The 20,665-nt window shown below is 43.1% G+C and overlaps 1 protein-coding gene across 3 annotated transcripts in view; it reads left to right on the forward strand.

Moving 5' to 3' along the window:
• The first annotated feature begins 4,392 nt into the window (after nucleotides 1-4,392).
• NUDT3 (nudix hydrolase 3) overlaps nucleotides 4,393-20,665 on the forward strand; it is a 112,397-nt gene continuing 96,124 nt past the window's right edge. For 2 of the 3 annotated variants that reach the window (XM_057699293.1, XM_057699294.1), the window contains exons 1-2: nucleotides 4,408-4,796; nucleotides 14,818-15,038. In XM_057699293.1, coding sequence (XP_057555276.1) covers nucleotides 14,925-15,038 — 114 coding nt within the window. In that variant the 5' untranslated portion in view covers nucleotides 4,408-4,796; nucleotides 14,818-14,924. Of the gene's footprint in view, nucleotides 4,797-14,817; nucleotides 15,039-20,665 lie in introns of all 3 variants that reach the window. The other variant, XM_057699295.1, reaches the window with a different exon arrangement.

The raw sequence follows: 20,665 nt of genomic DNA on the forward strand, positions 1-20,665 counted from the left end.
GACTTACGTGATCAGTAGAAAGCTATGGAACTGATAAAGTGTGACTTTCAAGGCTAGGTCATAAAAGGCATTGCAGTTCAGTCTTGGGATCTTGTACTGTTCTTTTTGGAAGGAATCCAGCCACTGTGTCATGAGGATGCTCAAGCAGCCCCATGGAGAAGTCCACACAGAAAGGTGGACTTTCAACCAGAAGTGGATCCTCCTGCTCTAGTTACGCCTTCAGATGACTGCAGCCCCAGCCAACACCTGACTGCAACTTTATGAGAGACACTATGCCAGAACAACTCAGCCAAGCCACTCCAGAATTCTTACCCCATAGAAACCATGAGAAATAAGAAATGATAATGTTTTAAGCTACTATGTTTTAGGGAGCAAAAGGTAACAAATAAGAAAGCAAAGATCAGAAACAGAAGGTGCTCCTGGGGGACTTGATGGGATGGACAAGGTAGTCCTGGGAGGCAGGAGGACTCAGAGGCACGTTAAGGGAGCAGAGTGGAGTAAGGAACCTGTGAAAAATTTCCTGTGTTTTATTTGCCATCTCATACAGGATTGGCTCTAAAAAGTTGCTGCAGATTATCTCCAAAGTGTGGAATCAGGAGAATGCTGTGTGATCTTCATTCAGAAGACTGATTTTAGGTGTGTCATGGCGGGGGGGGTTATTCCTATAGACAGGCATCTCATTCCATACTGGGCAAGTGATTGAGCTAAAGACCAGGTTCTAGAAGGGCAACAGCTGTTCTTTCATTAACTTTTTTATTTTTTTTTTTTTGAGATGTGTCTGTATCAGGTCCTGGGATAACTGCTGAGCAAAAAAAGCAAGAATAAGTGAGACAAAGACCCTGCCTTCAAGAAGTTTGGAATGTGAGATTGGCAAGAAAACAGTGACAACAGTATGTGACAAATAATGTAATTAAGCAGGAAAAACCGAGGCCAGTAGGAAGCATAAAGGCAGTTAGGGCTTCCAGGAGGAGGTGACTTTTAACCTGCATTCTGAAGAATATCAATCAATCAATCTGGCCCCTATCTGGGTGGGAGTAGAGGGAAATAAATAAAATCTCACCTCTATCTGGGTGGGAGTAGAGGGGTAATGGAGTGTGTGAGGGTCTTGGAAGATGAGTCCTCCAGACAGCAAAGAAGCATGTTCAAAGATTTGGAAGGTTGTCTGGAGTTTCAAGAAACTAGGTAATTCAGAAAAAAAATAAAAGAAACTGTAGGTAGTTCAGAATGACTAGACTATAGAGTAAGGTTGGCAGGGGGCAGCTCTTGCAGGGTCTTGTATCTCCTGGTAGAATTTGGATTTTATCTTCAAATCCCTGAGGAGCAACTGTAGGTGTTTCTTTTTTTTGTTCGTTTTTGTTTTCGGCCGTGCCATGCGGCTTGTGGGATCTTAGTTCCTCGAGCAGGGATTGAACCCATGCCCCCTGCAGTGGAAGCACAGAATCCTAACCCCTGGACCGTCAGGGAATTCCCAAGCATAGACTATTTTTTTTCTTATTTATTTTTTGGCTGCACCGCAGGGCTTGCAACTGTAGGTTTTTAATCAAGGCCATGACTTACTGAGATTTGCGTTTGGGAAGGATTCCTCTTGCTGCAGTGGGTGAATAGGGCTGGATGGGAGCCAAGAAGAACACTGTTCAAGCAAGAGGGAGCGTCCTAACGAAGTAATGGCAGAGGGCAAAGAGGGAAGGGGTTGAGGATGTCAAGAAGGCAGAAGCATTAGAGTTTATTATCAGTTGGATGGAAGGTAAGCAATATATCAACTCCCAGCTTTCTGGCTTAGGCATCTGAAGGCACCTGACTCTTTACTGTGGTCATAGGGAAACAAGCAACATTTTACATATTAATTTATTCCTATAGGACTTTCAGAGAAGTATTTAACTGGAATAATATGTTAATAAGTACAATTATTTTATGAACTTACATCTAGTATTTATCCATTATCTTCCAGGAAAGGGTGTGATCCTCTGGTTAACATTTTCTGAATGAATAAAAATTAATTACTACTACTAAGGCAAGGGATCTGGGAGCAATCTAGTGAGTTCTTGCAACTAAAGAGGCCCATAAAAGGTGGAGAAGGAATTAGACACCAACAGAAAACCTCCATCCATCTAGTCAATCAACATTTACCGAGCTCTTATATTGGACAAAGCTCTGTGCTAGGAGGTGGAGATATCAAGGTAAATGAGACACTGTGAGACACTGTGCCTGTCCTCAAGAGGTGACAATTTGCTTATTGTCTTTACTCTGGTGTGCTGAAACCTGGAATGCCATTTGCAATTCTGCTCTCAACCTTATGAAAGTGGCAGATAGTACAATGTACCTGTCTAGCCACTGGTGTTACACAACTTTTCTGGAAAGCCTTTGGCAAAAGCACCAAGAGCCATAAGTGTGTTCCTATCCCCCTTTATCTGCCTCTGGGAACTTATCTTGAGGAACTGAGTCAGGGACAAGAATTTACCTACAGGATGTTCATTGCTATTCTAATGAAACAGAGGACACAACCTAAGGTTCTAACGGGGGTGGGGGGTGGTAAAAATAATGGACTATAGGGTAGTAATTAGAGGTGGTATTTTATAAAAAAAAAAACCTTAATGACATGGAAAAGACCAGAAAAAAAATCAGGATACAAATCTCTACAGAATGTGCTCCAAGATATCCATAATTTAGTGAGTTTTTTTTAAATCATGTATCATTCCCCTCACCTCCCCCACCCATAATTTAGTTTTTTAATTAAAAAAATACTATTTTTTTTTCAAATTTTTGACAATGCACATGTTACAGTATTTCTACAATCAGAACTTTTGGTTGTATCTTTCTTTCTTTTAGAGATATAATGGCAGAGGGAGAAAGCTAGAAAGACAAGCAAAATGACCAAGATTTTGGGAATTCTGTTGCATGAAGATTGACTAAAACGAACTGAAATTCCATATCTTATGTGTCAAGGGCTTAGTGAAATGTCAGTAACATTACAGGCATACCACGGAAATATTGCTGGTTCAGTTCCAGACCACACAATAAAGCAAATACTGCAATAAAGCAAGTCACAGGAATTTTTGGTTTCCTACGGCATATGTTTACACTATACTGTAATCTATTAGGTGTGTGACAGTATTATGTCTAAAAAACAACGTATGTACCTTAATTTAAAAATACTTCATTGCTAAAAAATGCTAACCATCATCTGAGCCTTCAGCAAGTTGTGGTAGTAACATCAAAGATCACTGCCCATAGGATAATGAAAAAGTTTGAAATATTTCGAGAATTACCAACATGTGACACAGAGACAAGAAGTGAGCAAATACTGTTGGAAAAATTGCTGTTGGATAATTGTTGCTCAATGCAGGGTTGCCACAGACCTTCAATTTGTAAAAAACAAAACAAAACACAATAAACTGAGGTATGCCTGTAGTTGCAATGTATTTAGTGACTACTATGTGCCAGGTGCCAAATGGGTTTATTATCTCTATTTTACAGGGATAAATAAATTATGTAAATGAGATTCCAATCTAGGTTGGTTTGGTTTCAAATTCCGATCTTTTCTGACTATGCTAAATACAAGCAAATTCAAAAAAGGGGTCATAAGCAATTCACAGACAAATCCTGCACAGGATCTTCAGCACCAGGTTTGGTCTGGGCTGCTGAGAACTTTCCCAAGTCATACTCCCTTTTCATCATACTCCCTTTTCCTTGCTGGAGGGCGTCTAGCTGTATACCTTTCCCTGGAGAACCTGTTTGACATCCACAATATATCCTCCTCCTTGAATGCCAAAAATGATGATGTCTTATGATTTGCATTATGTGTGTGTACACACAGACACACGTATACACACACACTCTCATTCCTTTCTGGCCCTCCTGCATACCTAGAGAGGAAGCATTTGCTTTTTTTGCACCAATAAAGAAATGTAGGATAAACATTTGTTCTTTCAGTGGACTACATGCCCCAGCCCATAAGACTTCGAGAGCTTCTGGATGTCAGTGCACCACCCCCTGCCCCGTTTCCGTGCCGTCCTTAATCCCAGGCATCTCAGGTTGCACTCTCTGTTGCATTTAATTGCATCCCACTTTTACCTCTAGGCTTTGCCCCTCACCCGCTCCCAGATGGATGGGGAAGGCCAAGGCCCGGGCGGCGTGACCTTGGGCAACTCCTCGCTTCCCCTTCCTCAGCTGAGCGGAGCTGCCCGGCACCCGCACCCCTTTTCCCCCCCGGCTTCTTCCCAGCGCGCCCCACCTGCCTCACCCCTACGCTACTAGCGTAGCGGCCACCTCAGTCGCGCGGCCCCCTCATTCCAGACGCTCGTTTACGCCGCGCGGACTAGGAGGGCGTGATTCCCGAACGCGGCCTGCGCTGCGAGCGCGCGGCCGTCCCGCAGGCCAGCGCGGCCTTACGCCGCTGACGCAGCGCGCCCAAGATGGCGGCGCGGTCGTCGTCGGGGGTGGCGGCGGCAGAGGGGGCGTCGGCCGTGGCGGCAGCGGCGACGGCAGCCGTGACGGCGGCGGCGGCGCGGGGCCTGGGCCGGGGGGAATGAGGCGGCCGCGGCGGGCCAGCGGCGGAGCCGTGTAGTGGAGAAGCGGCACCCCCTCCCTGCTTCCCTTGGCCGAGCCGGGGACGCGCGCGCGCGCGCGCGGCCGTCCGGAGCGGGCTCCCCACCCTCGACTCCCGCCACCCGCGCCGCACCCCCACCCGGGCCCGGAGGATGATGAAGCTCAAGTCGAACCAGACCCGCACCTATGACGGCGACGGCTACAAGAAGCGGGCCGCGTGCCTGTGTTTCCGCAGCGAGAGTGAGGAGGAGGTGAGGCGCCGGGCCCGACGAGCCGGGGGTCCCCGGGGTCGGCGGCCGCCTCGGGCCGAGGGGCGGGGGGCGCGGCCGCGGCCGCGGGAGAGGTTGTGCCTGGGCCCCGGGCTGGGCCGTACCGCTCGCCCGAGTGAAGTTCCGACGGGATTTCCTGAGGCGAGGAAGAGGGAGAAGGAAAGAGGACGGTGGGCGGAGGGGAAGTGGGTCCGAGCGTGGCCATACGGCACGGGCCGGGTGCACGGGGACGCCAGCCGCGGCCGGGGCACTTCCGAGCGGGCCGCCTGTCACTGGGGAGACGGGCGGCGGGCAGAAGGCAGTGGGTGGGAAGAGCGTGTGGCTTTCGGTCCAGGCCTGCAGCTTTGGTTCCAGGAAAGGCAGCTCCGCACTTGTCAGTTCAGCACATGTGTGCAGAGGCCGCCGTGCACGAGGCGCGGGGCCAGCCCTTTGTGGCAGAGAAAGGGTCCACTTCGTTGGCAGGTTTGAGGTTTGCCGAGGGATTATGTGCGTCTGTGAGCCCGAGTGCGGGAGTCTTAGGAAGATGTAGGGCGTTGTGGAAAAGCCAAAGCCAGCTGTTTATTTTACACTGCGCTGGGTAGCCCTTAGGATGTAGCTTGAGAAGAAAGGACGTTTGATAAGATAACCTTTGTGTGTTGAAAAATTTTCGTTTTAATTGGGAAGGCCAAAAGCGGTATTTAAGATCTTTGCCCTGACATTCCTCTACTGCGCTATAGGAAGGCCTTTAGGATTAAATTTGCTTGCAAAATAGAAATGCTTAGAATCAGTTTCTTTTTGCATAGGGTACTTAAAAAATCTCCGCTCCCCAAAGCCGTTTCTGTGGTGATAAAAGGGAATTCAGAGAAAGCAAATGTTTTGTAAATCCTCAAAGAATAGCTGCTTTGGAAATTCATAAGATGCCTGTGGGAACGCGTTTCTCTCGTGTGGTGGTAAAATGGCAGTTAAACTGGAAACAATAAAGGGCAGTGAAATTCAATATGCTGTATTCCGGCATTCAGCAGTGGGCTATCGTTGCAGAGCTGCAAGTACAGTGCATCGTGTTGAAATGGGGAGAAAAGAACTTGACCCGTTAGTTATGAAAAGAAGCTGTGATGAAAGACACGGATGGGTTGCCAGAAGTTGCTGTCCAAAGATATTTAGGAGGAAGTGGGAATTTATTGCCTGAAAAAAAAAAAAAGTTAAGAGCACTGTAGTTGTGCTGTTGAGAGATTTTGTGTGTTCCCTTTAAGCAAAACAGTAGGAAACTGAATTTGGAAATGTGTACTTTGTGTCCTAGAATATATTGTAGAAGTCCTCAAAACAGATGCATTGTAATAGCCTGCTAAGCAGGGGCCTTGCTGTAAATTATGTACTGTTTTGGAATACATATTTGAGTAAAGTAAAAAAATTAGTGATGTTTACTGCTCCAGAGGCTTTGTTCTCTTCATTATCATATCATATTATGGGAAATCAGATGAGATGACAGGCTGTTAACTGGAGGGAAAACTAATTAGCATAATAACGTCTTCCTATAGCACTATGGTTACATCTGTGAGCACCCCAATTATAAGTAAAAGGGTGTATAATTTACTTGTATGAATGATGCAAGACTATTTGTTAAAAAAATCATACTGGAAATTGAGAACATGAGTATTTTGGATAAATTGGAAACATAAGCAAAGTAATGAAGACTTGATTTTCCATTTTCTGTTAAAGTTTTATTATGTACTGGTACAAGCAACATTAATGTTAAAACATTTGACTGATCATGGAGTTTCCTCTACCGAATTTCTTTTTGAACATTGGTTAATCAGCAGAAGATTCATGCAAATCTTTAATTACAGATTCAGTAGATGTTACAGTTTAAGCCTAAGAAGAATAAGAAAATTCATGAAATGGGCCTATTTTAGATTTGTTCAAACAAATATAAAGAGCCTACTGTATAGGTGCAGCATTCTGTAATGTGGGATTTAAAGGTAAACATCCCTCCCTGCCCCCAAAAGTTGAGTAGTTTTTGATTGGAACCCTTAATTGGGAGGGATTTTGGACTACAGAATAATCTCTAGAGTGCCATTCAACTCCTAGATTATATAATTGTGTTGGAAGGGAAGTAATTTGTTAGTTCCAGGAGAACTTTTATGTTCTCAATAGCAGTGCCAGAAACTGGGAGTATTAGCTGCCACACGTTGTGGGAGTGTGAAATTCAAACTCAATAGGACATTCAACCCAATTTTATTTTTTAATGAGCACTAATGAGTTTAATCAAGATAGAATAGTTTACAGAATACTATCAGCATTAATACAGTAATAATGTAAGTATGAATAAGACCCTGATTTATAAATTTAGTTAACCAATATCAGGAAACATACTTACAATGTAAAGAAAAAGGTGGAAAATATTAGCAGATAATAGACCATGAGTCAAACCTTGTAACATTCAGTTTTTCCTGCTCCAGAAAATTTTATTTATAGGCCAGCAGTGATAGCAGCTGAAATACTGATCCAGGTTAGGGTGTGTGAACATATTCAGCAAGTTTACTGAGCAAGTTTATTACGCACTCACCAAGTGTCAGGTTCGGTGATACAGTTACAAAGGAGACAGACAGTGAGGGAGCTCAGAGGCTAGTGGGACAGACTCAACAACGTGATGAAAATGAGTTCCCTTTCCTTCAAACTTCTGGCTGCTTTTCTGGTTGATAAATCAGGAAAATCTCCCTTCTTAGATGTTTTACTAATTATGCTGACACATTTTGATAAATTAAAGTCTTTAGGTTGGGGCAGTCGTGATAACTAACATTTCTTATAGTGCTTTAAAGCTGTTGTACAGCGGACGGTCTCTTGCCCAACCTCCGCTTTAACCACTTGGTGCACTTGTTACTCTGTGAGCCGCTGGGCCTGACAGGCCCCGGACTGTGTTGCCTCAGAACCAATCGTGTTCCTATAAAGAGTCAGTTGTACTTATCCCTGTATCTTTTTATGTTCATTGTACTTGTTATTGTAATTATGCAGAGTAATTAAATATCACGTCAGCTGGTGAAATTTGAGTTCAAAAAGAATGGTTTTGTGAGAAGTATTTCAAATGCTTTGGAATGGCCTGATAATTTCAAGTCACTGAAAAAATTGCTTCCCAGTTAATATGGATTAGCAAACTAAAAAAAGATGGAGAGGGAGTCTTAAAAGTCTAGAAGGACTCTGCACATAGATCACGTCATGAATATTTTCAGGTTTTTGTTTTTCTTCATAGAAACTAGAGCTGGAAAATATAGGTCATGCATGGTGGCTATAATATATGAAAGACAACTTGCAGTGCAACAGTAGACCCACACTCCAGACAGGATTGTGGGCTAACAAAGATTAGTAAGTAAATACACATTTATTTATTTATTTATTTATTTATTTATTTATTTATTTAGGCCACAGCATGTGGCTTGCTTAGTTCCCTGACCAGGGGTTGAACCTGTGCCTCCTGTAGTGGAAGTGTGGAGTCCTAACCACTGGACGGCCAGGGAATTCCCTATATTTATATTTTTAATCTACCATATCCTCCAATTACTATTTTTTCATAAACAGTACAGAAGAATGAAACATATTTCTTGAGTAAGATTTTATTATGCTAAGTTGGGTAATATGACATTCATCTTTGTCATGTTTTTCACTTTGGGTCTTCTTGAAGCACTTCCAGTGAAATTTTCCCTCTTTCCCCATTCTTTTCCTTTTGGAGCATCTGTGATTACAGAAAGTGCTTGTACTGTGTGTGCCCTCCCTGGACTGAGGTAGGGGAGTGTAACACAGGTATTTTATTTATTTATTTTTTAAAATATTTATTTTATTCATTTTCTTTTTAAAAAATTTTTTTGGCTGCATTGCGTCTTAGTTACAGCATGCGGGATCTTTCCTTGCGGTTTGCGGACTCTTTGATGCGGGATCTTTCCTTGTGGTTTGTGGACTCTTTGTTGCGGTGTGCGGGCTTCTCTCTAGTTGTGGCTCGTGGGCTCTGTAGTTTGCGGCACAGAGGCTCTCTCTTTGATGATGGTGAGCTCAGTAGTTGTGGCATGAGGGTTTAGTTGCCTCAAGGCATGTGAGATCTTAGTTCCCTGACCAGGGATCAAGCCAGTGTCCCCTGCATTGCAAGGCGTATTCCTTACCACTGGACCACCAGGGAGTTCCCAACACAGGCATTTTATTTATTTATGTATTTTTATAAATTTGTTTATTTTTATTTATTGGCTGTGTTGGGTCTTTGTTGTTGTGCCCGGGCTTTCTGTAGTTACAGCGAGTGGGGGCTACTCTTTGATGCGGTGCGTGGGCTTCTCACTGCAGTGGCTTCTCTTGTTGTACAGCATGGGCTCTAGGTGCGCTGCTTCAGTAGTTGTGGAGCGTGGCCTCATTAGTTGTGGCTCGAGGGCTCTACAGCGCAGGCTCAGTAGTTGTGGCACATGGGCTTAGTTGTTCCTCGGTAGGTGGGATCTTCCCAGACCAGAGATCAAACCCATGTCCCCTGTATTGGCAGGTGGATTCTTAACCACTGTGCTACCAGAGAAGCCACACAGGCATTTTAGACAGTTGAAGTATCTAGCAATGTGAAATACTCTCTTAGAAAGGCTGGTGATACTTACCATGCATCAAATGACATCACAGCACCTAGGAAAGCTGGAGTTGCTTGTAAGGGGTCTGTGTTTACTGAGGGAGAAAAGTGAGTACTGATAGGATCGTCCCAGTTAGATTTCCTTGTGCATTAAAACTGTTTTTAAAAAGAAGGGACAAAACTGTCCTTAAAGGTCTTAGTTTTGCTTGTTTTGCTTTCAAGTCACTAAAAAACAATTGCTGCCCAATTAGTATGGATTAGCAAATTAAAAAAGATGGAGGAGTGAGTCTTAAAAGTCTAGAAGGACTCAGCACATAGATCACTTCATGAATGTTTTCAGGTTTTTGTTTTTCTTCATAGAAACTAGAGCTGGAAAATATAGGTTGTTGATCTTTTCCATCAGGAGCCCTGCATCTCTTGGCATGGGCCTCCTGGTTCTCATTTTCTCAGATCCTTGAACTGACTAGGTTGGATGAGGAGATGATTGACATTGAAGATCCTCAGTGAGTGGAGACTGGTGGCGTAAGTGTTTGTCAGTAAAAATGCCCCAGAAGAGTAGGTGGAAGAGTGTCCCTGCTGACTATACCTTCCCCCAGGCTCTAGAGTGGGGAGTAAGGCTCAGGTGGCAATCCCAGGGGTGAAAACGGTGACGAAGGGTTTCCAGTGGATCCCAGGCTGGTTGGGGAGTTGTTTTGTTGCATATCTTGGTCCTTGTAGAGTATTACCTTGCTCTAGGATCACCACATGTGCACGGATCCAGTCATTTGACTGGACATTTCTGACCGTCATTTCTCTAAATCTTCCCTGAGGCTGTGTGTGTGTGTGTGTGTGTGTGTGTGTGTGTGTGTGTACACTTTCCCTTGTGCCTGCCTAATAAATACGGGCTAGTCAGTTACCTGTTTTTTCCATTACCTCCTTTTCTACCTACATCCAAGATGTGAATTCTGGTCTGAAATTGTACTGCAGTCTTCATTTTTCTTTTCCACTCCTTGCCCTAATCTTTTGCTTTTGGGTGATTCTCATTTCTCAATAAATAGAGTGTTGTGTATCTACTGGGTATGAAGCAATCTATATTCTTTTTCATAAAGTAGTACAAAAAAGAAGGGCTCTTGTTCAAGAATACATTTGTTTATTCATTCCTTCAGCACACTTTTTTTTTTGGCGGTGCAGTTTCCAGGATCTTAGTTCCCCCAACCAGGGATTGAACCCGTGCCTCTGGCAGTGGAATGGTGGAGTCGTAACCACTGGACCTCCAGGGAGGTCCCTCCACTGTGCTATTTTAGCCTAACCCATTATTGCTCCTTGCCTGGATTATTGCTTTATCTTCCTAACTGGTCTCCCTGCTTCTGCCCTTACGCCTCTAGTCATCACTACTATAGCTGGTAGAGTGATTCTTCTGACACAGAAGGCAGGTCATGTCACTCCTCTGCTCCAGTGGCATTCTGTCTCAGTAAATCTGAAGTCTTAACCGTGATCTCCAGTGCTCTGGATGATCTGGTCCCCTGCCATAGCTCTGACCTCATCTCTTATCACTCTCCCTCTTACTCATCCCTCTCTTCGAGGCTTCTGTGCTGTTTCTCCCCCATGGCTTGCTTCTTCACTTGAAGTCTTTGTTTAATTTTCACCTTATCAGACAGGTCTTTAATGATCACCCTGTATAAGATAACACCAGTCCATTGTGCATCTCTTAGGCTTTTTTTCTTGGCAGCACATATCACCATCAAGACGTATTATGTATTCATCTATATATTGTCTGTTTCCTCTCAACTGAATGCAAGCTAGTCCCTGAGGATAGGAATTTTTCTCTTTTGTCTGTTTTATTCAGTCCTGTGTCCTCAGTGCTTAGAACAGTAGTAGATGCTCAATATTATTTGTTGACTGTGAATGAATGAATGCACACATAGTCCCTACTTTCAAGAAGCTTGCATCTAGTGGAGAAACTGAAAATAACCAAAATATACCAAATGCTAGTGTCTACCAATAATGTTTTGTTAGATAGGTTTCAGAGAAGTCTCCCAACTCTTTTCTTATTTCCAGTCTTAGTGACAGGGTGTCATTTTGCTGATAGCCTAGAACGTTTTATTAATAAGTAAATAAATAGACCAGCAAACTGCAGTCAAGAAGTAGATACTATTTTAATGACTTGTCAATAGTGGTTCATAGTCAATAATGTATGTCAAATCTGGATTCTAAAGTTTAGTTAATATTAAAGTAGTTAATTTGAAGTTGAAGATTGATAGAGATGCCCATAAGATTTTCCTGTCATCATTGCTTCGTTCTTTATGTAGGTCAGAGTAAAAGAAACACAATGTAAAGTTTATGGGTGCTGAGTCTAAACCATTTGATTGATGGTAGTTAACATGAAACAGAGCAAAGAGATCGTCATAGGCAAAAAAGATATGTGGACAAAAGAAGAATAAGGAGTGCTTCCCTGATGGCACAGTGGTTAAGAATCATCCTGCCAATGCGGGGGACACAGGTTAGAGCCCTGGTCTGGGAAGATCCCACATGCCACAGAGTAACTACGCCCATGCGCCACAACTACTGAGCCTGTGCTCTAGAGCCCGTGAGCCACAACTGTTGAGCCCATGTGCCACAACTACTGAAGCCCACATGCTTAGAGCCCGTGCTCTGCAACAAGAGAAGCCACCTCACTGAGAAGCCTGTGCAGCACAACAAAGAGTAGTCCCCGCTCTCCACAGCCAGAGAAAGCCCATGTGCAGCAACAGAGACCCTATGCAGCCAATAAATAAATAAATAAATAAATAAATAAATAAATAAATAAATAATTTTTTTGAAAAAGAAGGAATTGGACTTCCTAGGTAGCGCAGTGGTAAAGAATCCGCCTGCCAATGCAGGGGACACGGGTTCGAGCCCTGCCCTGGGAAGATTCCACATGCCATGGAGCAACTAAGCCCGTGTGCCACAACTATTGAGCCTGTGCTCTAGAGCCCATGAGTCACAACTACTGAGCCCGTGTGCCACAACTATTGAAGCCCATGCGCCTAGAGCCCATGCTCCACAACAAGAGAAACCACTACAATGAGGAGCCTGTGCACCACAATGAAGAGTAGCACCCACTCGCAGCAACTAGAGAAAGCCCGTGTGCAGCAACAAAGACCCAACGCAGCCAATAAATAAATAAAATAAATAAATAAATTTATAAAATAAATAAATAAAAAAATACGTGTTCTCTTTTTAAAAAAAGAAAAGAAAAAGAAGGAATTGAATTTGGAAATAAAGTTCAAACTTAACGTTTTATTTATCTATTTGGTTGCGCCAGGTCTTAGTTGCTGCAGGTGGGCTCCTTAGTTGCGACTCATTGGCTCCTTAATTGTGGCATGCTAACTCTTAGTTGCAGCATGCATGTGGGATCTAGCTCCCTGACCAGGAATTGAACCCTGCCCTGCTGCATTGGGAGCACAGAGTCTTAACCACTGTGCCACCAGGCAAGTCCCCAAACTTAAAATTTAGTGATAAAACATATGCACCTGAGTTTCTGAGTAAAGTCCTCTCAACACCCAAGAAAACTTCTTGAATCCAGTTTGAGAACTTCTGCCTTAAAGTAACATGGGTGCTCAATTTTTTTTTTTTTTTTTTTGCTCAAGAGTTTTCCCAGTCTTTTTCCCAGCCTTCTTGAAGCCTTTTGCTTCCTAACCCTTTGAATAGGGAAAAGTGTTCATTCTTATATTCATTCATTCATTCATTCATTTACTCATTTGTTCTACAAACTTTTGAGTGCCTGCTTCCAGGTTGGACACTCTTTTGGAGACACAGTGATGAACAAGGCAAAATGGAAGTCATTGCTTTTGTGAAGTATCTGATATAAGTGCCAGGAGACAGTAAATGAGCAAAAACATCAGTGAACTTGATGATTTTAGGCAGTGGTGGGTGCTGAGCACGAAGTAAGTGTAGGATGTGACTGAGATTGCGGTGGGGGTAATTGGCAGATTCAGTGGTCCCTGAAAGGCAAGGTAGAGGGAAGAGCAATTACAGAGGCCTCAAGTGGTGAATGAGCTTGAGAAGGAAGAAAAACAGGAAGCCAGTCAGTATAGCTGGAGATGTTGGAGAGGTGGGAGGGAACCAGATCCTGTGGGGCCTTGTCACCTTTCCAGTTTTCCTGGATCTCCTTATACCCTGTCCTGCAAAGCCAGCCAGCAAACAAACCAGTAACATCCCATGAAACCACTTTCTTTCCTTTAAATGTGAGGTGTAAAGTGAACAGGTTGGTAAGAGTTTATGTGAAGAAGCTGTATGTAAGTAAGGTGCAGGTGGAGATAAAGTACTGTAATCTTTTCAAGAGATATGTCTGAAAGGACCCAAAGTAGAGACCCTAAAGTTTCTTTATACTGTTTTTAGGGTAGTTTACTCAGAAAGACTACCTTGAATAGGTAATATATATGCACATACTACAAAATTTAAAAGGTACAGAGGATATAGGGTGAAAAATAAATCTTCCCACCTATCTTCTCTAGCTGCCTGGTTTCTTACCCTTGAGTCTTCTGTGTGTACATGTGTGTGTGTGTGTGTGTGTGTGTGTGTAGCAGGCTGTTGTACACAAGTCAGATAGTTTGTTTATAAAAGTTAGTACTACAGTGCATTGCAGAGAATAGGTTGGAGGACATTTTTTGTTTAATAGAAGTTTTTCCTAGAAATGTATTTGAACCCAGGCCACTTGAGTACCTGTGACTTTTCAACACTTACCTAGTTTTATTAAGGTTTGGTTACCTTAAGTGCCAGGGATTCCTCTAGAGTGGGGAACTGCTGGAAATGGAGTGGTGTGTGTGTGTGTGTAGGATCAGTTCTTACAAGGCTGGGGATGTGTTGGCAGTGGGCTATGTGTGTCAGGAAGTGCTGTCACATGGAAGCTTACGTGCCTTCAAGCTCCTGAAAAGCAGCTCAGCAGTCGTCTGGGTCAGGCCAGGTTTGCTGATTTCTAAACTCTCATTCTTTGGACTACTCAGAGTTGACCTTTTAAACCATAATACCTTCCGTCTCAAGGTAATGTATAAGTCTAGATATGGTATGAAGCTGTCACTTTAGCCATGTGCCTTTGTCCCCCGCTGTGGAATGGGGAGCAGGTCGAATTCTGAGTGGAATTGTGGCTTTTCAGCTCCTCTTGAGACAGACCGTGAGATAATAGAAAATATATGTTTATCTCTGTCCCTGGTTCTTGGCATAGAGCTCCTAAAACCCTTGTAATTTCCTAAGAGACAAGAACACTAGGAGTGTCTCTTATTCTAGTATTGGTCTCTGACCTCTGTTCCTGACACAGGGCTCCTGAAACCCTTGTAATGTGATAGGAATATCTTTTGTTTGAACGAGGCAACTCTGAGTGAGCTTCCGGATGGCTCCTAGATAAGGTCTGGTCACTGGAAAGACCAAACCATGATTAGAAGCTTGGAATTTTCAGCCCTGCCCCCTCATTCTCTTGAGCAGGGAGAAGAGCTGAAAATGGAGTTAATGATTGATCATGCCTATGTTATGAAGCCTCTGTGGGGTTCGGAGAACTTCCAGTGCGCAAACACAGCCACCCTGGGAGGGTGATGTACCCAAACTCTATGGGAACAGAAGCTCCTGCACTCAGGACCCTTCCTGACCTCACCCTATGTATCTCTTCATCTGGCTGTTCATCTATATCCTTTAATAAACTGGTATATGTAAGTAAGTGTTTCCCTGAGTTCTGTGAGCCACTGTAGCAAATTAATGGAACCCAAGGAGTGGTATGTGATTGGAACCGCCCATCTGTAGCTGGTTGGTTAGAAGCACCTGGGCTTGTGACTGGCATCTGCAGGGGGAGGGGATAGTTCTGTAGGACTGAGCCCTTAATCTGTGGGATCTTCAGGTAGACATTTTCTCTGGGTAGATACTGGCAGAATTGAGTTAAATTGTAGGACACCCAGCTGGTGTTGCAGGGACTTGTTTGGTGTGGAAAACCCCACACACATTTGGTGATCAGAAGTCTTAGAAGTCAGGAGTTCTGTGTGAGTAGTAAAGGAGACTCACAGGGAAGAAACACTCAGTAGGGAAGAACTGGGTTTTTCCCTACTCAAAAAGGAAGAAAACTGGATTTTTTCCTTCTCACAGACCATGCCTTAAACTTATTTTCTCTCTCTTCCTAACATTCTCCCCAAAGTGCCAACCCAGACTTTACTGAAAAAGGTCATCACAGTGCAACTTCCTGATTTAATTTGAAATAGAAACATTACTGAATGATATACTGTGTCCAAATGTGAGCACCAGAAGTATTTGCAAAGCAAATATGAGTGGGTTTTTCCTTTTTTTTTTTTTTGGGACATCTTAATCATTTAAATTGTGTTCTGCTGCTGTTTCCTTAGTGTAGTTAATCAAAAGTGGACTGTTTCTGCAAATCTGGTTATATATCTGAGGCAGAGTAAGAACCTGTCTTTTGTGTGCTTTGTCCAAATATACTTAAAAAAGTTCATAGACAGAGTAGGATGCTTTTTAACTCCTCTTAAAATGGAAAATTAGTAACTCAAGTGTCATAAAGCATTATCTTAGGTTGTGGTATTTTGTGAGCACTTCCAAAAGGAGATAGAGTGAATTTCTACTCCATGTAAAAAAATTATTACAAAAAGAATAAAAATTTAAAGCAAGTAGAAACAAAATGTTATAGAGAGAAGAAAAGAGTGTTATAAACAAAAAAGAAATGATCCCTTAGGTAGACTTTCTTTGTATACAGTTAGTTGATCTCTTTGTTCATTAGAGAGTAAAGTCCTATTAAAGAACTGCCTGGAGAATCTTTTCTTTGAGTCTGTTATTTAACACTTTTCTCATTTGCTTTATGAGAGCAGCTTAGCAATGATGAACAGAAATGGATATGAACTCAGACATACAGTGCTTCTACTTCTATGAAAAGGAGGAAGGATGGTGATTTTTCTTTGAATAAGAATCCTAGTAAAATACACTATAGGAAAAGTTATGTGCTTTTATAAAACACTTTTTATAGTAGGTAATATGGGCTAATATAGTTTAAGTAATTGAAACTTTTGATTATATTTTCTTTGCAGAAATGACTTGTTTACTAGACTTATATTCAGTCATCATTTACTGAGTGTGCATACACTGAAGAGCCTCTGGAGGAGAGTACAGAGATTTGGAGTGTACTGAATGATTTTTCTGGTAGAAAATTAGCATAGAATAATGTTTCTGGAGTCATTCTGTGAATAAGTTTGCAAGTGAGTGTGTCTGTGGAGAGAGGGGCACGGGTTTATTATTTCTAGGGTCACTGGCCAACTCCTTCCTCAGAGCATTCTCTCCTTTTTGGAGAAAGCCCCTCTTGGAGAGGAGGAAGAGCCTACTCACCACCCAGTGCGCTAGCTCCCTTCTCTGCTGGGCCTGTGTGGGTGCAGGATTCAGGCTCCAATAGTTGGCTGCTCAGTGCTTGGAGGCTGGGTTCTGAGGAGGCCGTTGGAGGGCTAGCGGAGGGCAGTGGCTGTATCCTGACCAGATGTCTGTGTTGTGGAACCAGGCTGTGCCTCTTGCTGCCAGCCTGGAGTGCCGTGGTATGGGCTCATCTTCCAAGCCTCCTTATAGTCCCCGCCACTACAATTTTCTGAGCCTTTGGTATTTCTTCCAGTACATTCCTTTTGACTATAGACAGCTAGGCCTGGTTTCTGTTCTAGCAATCCAAGAACCCTGTCTTATATACCCCCTGGGTCATTTTTTAAGGTAACCTCCTTACTAATCCAGTGTGCCAGAAAAGATGTCTATGTGTTGAGTCAGAATTTTCATTTATTTTTCTGGGAGAGCTTTTTCATTTTATTTATGGAGCAGACTTTAACATCCCCACCCCCCTTTTTTGTGGTAAAATTTTTTTCTTGCTAAAGTTTGTAAAATTTATTTTAAATGGCCAAAAAATAATCCAGTCAAATGAGAGCAAACGTAGCCCACACTGACCTGAGCTGGTGTTTTTCTGAGATGCTTGCCAGCATCATCATACCCTCCTACCCTTGATGCTTATGATTTCTCTTTTTAGAATTGACCGAAAGAATATTTAAGAATGTGTGAATTTTTAGTATTTTAAACCTTGTGGGTGTCAAGGTCCAGATAAAATTGGTTTTTAAAAATGCAAGCTTATGAAGACTGTAGGAGGCTTCTTTAAATTTTTTTTTTTTTTTTTTTTTGGCACACGGGCTTAGTTGCTCCGTGGCATGTGGGATCTTCCTGGAGCAGGGACCGAACCTGTGTCCCCTGCATTGGCAGGCAGATTCTTAACCACTGCGCCACCTAGGAAGCCCCAGGATGCTTCTTAAAATGCAAATTCTGTCTCCGCTAACGAGAATTTATTGAGTCCTTAACTTCAAACAAAGGACTATTCTAGGTGCAGTGATGATTTTTAAAACTGTGGACATGTTCCCTGGTCTCCAGGAAGATGCTTTTCTAAACTGATGAATTAAATTTCCTTTAGCCACTTTAGTACAGTTGAACAAGTGGCAACTGTGTGTCTTGTGTGGGGTCAGATAGAAAAATTGGAAAGGCAAGACTTACAGTACTTGGAGCAAATAGAAAAAAATGTAGGGAATTTCCTGGCCATCCAGTGGTTAGGACTTGGTGCTTTCACTACCGGGGTGTGGGTTCAGTCCCCGGTTGGGGAACTAAGATCCCACAAGCCATAAGGTGCCACAAAAAAAAGAAAAGAGAGCTGTGCTTTGGAGGTACATCAAGTTGGAGGCAAAATACTGAAAGAGTCAATCTTGGGCTTTAAGAAATGGATGGAATATAGTTAGATAGGAAGGAGGGTAAAGGGTATGTTAGGAGAAGGGGGCTCACTATGATTAGGGGTAGGAATGAGCTTGTTGCATGCCCGAGACTGAGCCCCAGAGCCTGGGGTGGGGCTAGTGGTGTGGCAGGGGGAAGGGGAGGTTGAGGATAGAGAACCTTGATTTCAGAGGGTGAGGAATTTGGTTTGATCCCACAGTGGGGAACCATAATTGTCCTTCACAGGGTTGTTGTGGAAAGGCTTGAGATTGGAATGCTGGTTAACTCTGGGCTTTTCACCAGAAGGGACCATTGGGAGAATGCTACTGTGTTCTAGAATTGAGAGCCATGGCAGCAGGGGAATGACGTGAAGGATTGAAGTAAGAGGAGTTGCAGTGAAAGGAATGGACAGATTTAGTGAAGGATGGTATGTTAAAGATGAAGGGGGTTTTGGTTACAGATGACCTTTAAATTTTGATTCTGGGTGACAGGAAAAATGGAAATTTAGAAGAGAGGTTGGTTTTGGAGAGAAGATGGGACTTTGGTATGTGTTTTTTTTTTCTTTTAATTAATTAATTAATTGGCTGCGTTGGGTCTTTGTTGCTACATGTGGGCTTTCTCTAGTTGTGGCGAGCAGGGGCTACTGTTCATCACAGTACACAGGTTTCTTATTATGGTGGCTTCTCTTGTTGTGGAGCATGGGCTCTAGGCATGTGGACTTCAGTAGTTGTGGCACGAGGGCTCAGCAGTTGTGGTTCTCGGGCTCTAGAGTGCAGACTCAGTAGTTGCTCTGTGGTATGTGGGATCTTTCTGGCCCAGGGATCGAACCTGTGTCCCCTGCATTGGCAGGTGCATTCCTAACCACCGTGCCCTAGAAAAGTTCTGGGACTTTGGTTTTTGTAATGTCAGATCTGAAGTAATGCAGTGAACTGATGATATGGAACTTGAGGTGGAGTGAGAAGTCAGGACCGTGGGTAGAGACTTGAGTGTCAGGGACTTAGATGGGGAGAATGAAGAGTCAGCATGAGAGAAAATGCACAGAGAGAAAAGCTGAGGGCAGGGCCTGAGCTTCCGGCCGGCCCCATAGAAGCCAGAGAGGGAGGAGCACACTTCAGAAGGGAATGGTGAGTGATAGTGTCAGACCTAGAGCAGTCAAATAGCATGAATGTGAGATGGAGCAATAGAATAAACGATGGCTGTAGAAAGCGGTTCCAGTAAAATGGTAAGATGGACTCGTAGATTTGGGTTGATTAGGACAGGTTTTAGGAAAGAAATGCACTTTCTTCTGAGACTGGAGGTGGATAAAAGAAAAAAACCTAGGGACTTCCTTGGTGGTCCAGTGGCTAAGACTCTGTGCTCCCAAATGCAGGGGGCCTGGGTTTGATCCGTGGTCAGGAAACTAGATCCCACACGCTGCAACTAAAAGATCCTGCATGCGGCAGCGAAGATCCCGTGTGTCGCAACGAAAAAGACCTGGAGCAGCCAAATAAGTAAATAAAAAGAAAAGAAAAGAAAAAACATGGAGCCTGAGTTATACTGATGTGAATTTGAGCAAACTCCTTTCAGATGACCCCATCCTTCTGAGAAAGAAGTAAAGTGTATTTACTGGAAGTGATCTGGTGATAGGAATTTGAGAGGCAAGAAGTCTGGCAAAGGTGCTGTGGTATGGTTAGGATTGAAATGATAGTTTTTAAGGTTGGGGGTTGAATGGTATGTATCCTCACAAACAGTTGTGGGCCTACTGTGTATAGAGTACCATTAAGGATAAACTGTGGAGAGACACTTGTGGAACTCTGATAACTTATAATTTAGTGAGCTCAAAAGAGGGTAGAATTTATGGTGTTTAAGTTTTGTATATTTGCTTTCCCTTTTCATGTAGGAGCTGGAGAGGGGAAAGGGAACAGTGGAGATGTTCCAAGGTCAGGGACTGATTCAGGAGTATCTTACAAGATCAGAAGAGTGGGAAGCTAAGAGTCAGCTTTTGTATCTGTGAAATGGAAATAAATAGTGCGTAATTCCTATGGTTTCTATGAAACCTAAGTGAAGGAAGATAGAGAGAACTTTATCTTGAGAACTCAGGAATTGTTAGCCATTGTTACTAAGGCCGGAACCACTGAAGGAATCACAATGGTCAGCAGATAGTTATGGTATGAGATAAGTGTTGTAAAAGAACCCTGTGCAGAATGCTTTAGGAACAAGTGACTAGTGCTAAGTTGGGAAGTTGGAAACAGTGGGAAAGAAGTAAATCTGGGTGTTGAAGGGTGAGTAGAAGTTTGCTGTCACTACATTAATACAAATTGTGCAGGCATTTTAAAATAAGTCAGATCCTGATCGTAATAGCCTAACATAGCTGCACAAAGATAGACTTCAGTGTGAAATGTGATTCAAAAATATAGGAACTGGTAAAGAAAGGACTTAATGCATAAATGGAGCTGTGTGGGTTTAGGGCTTTGTATGGAAGGAGGTAGGACATAAGGTTATAGAATCTTTAAATTTGTAGACATGGGAGTAACCTAAGACATGGTCTATCCAGCCACTTCAGGGAGATAAGGGACCTGAAACCAGA

This window comes from Hippopotamus amphibius, chromosome 11 (genome assembly GCF_030028045.1).
Source record: "Hippopotamus amphibius kiboko isolate mHipAmp2 chromosome 11, mHipAmp2.hap2, whole genome shotgun sequence".
Lineage (NCBI taxonomy): Eukaryota > Metazoa > Chordata > Mammalia > Artiodactyla > Hippopotamidae > Hippopotamus > Hippopotamus amphibius.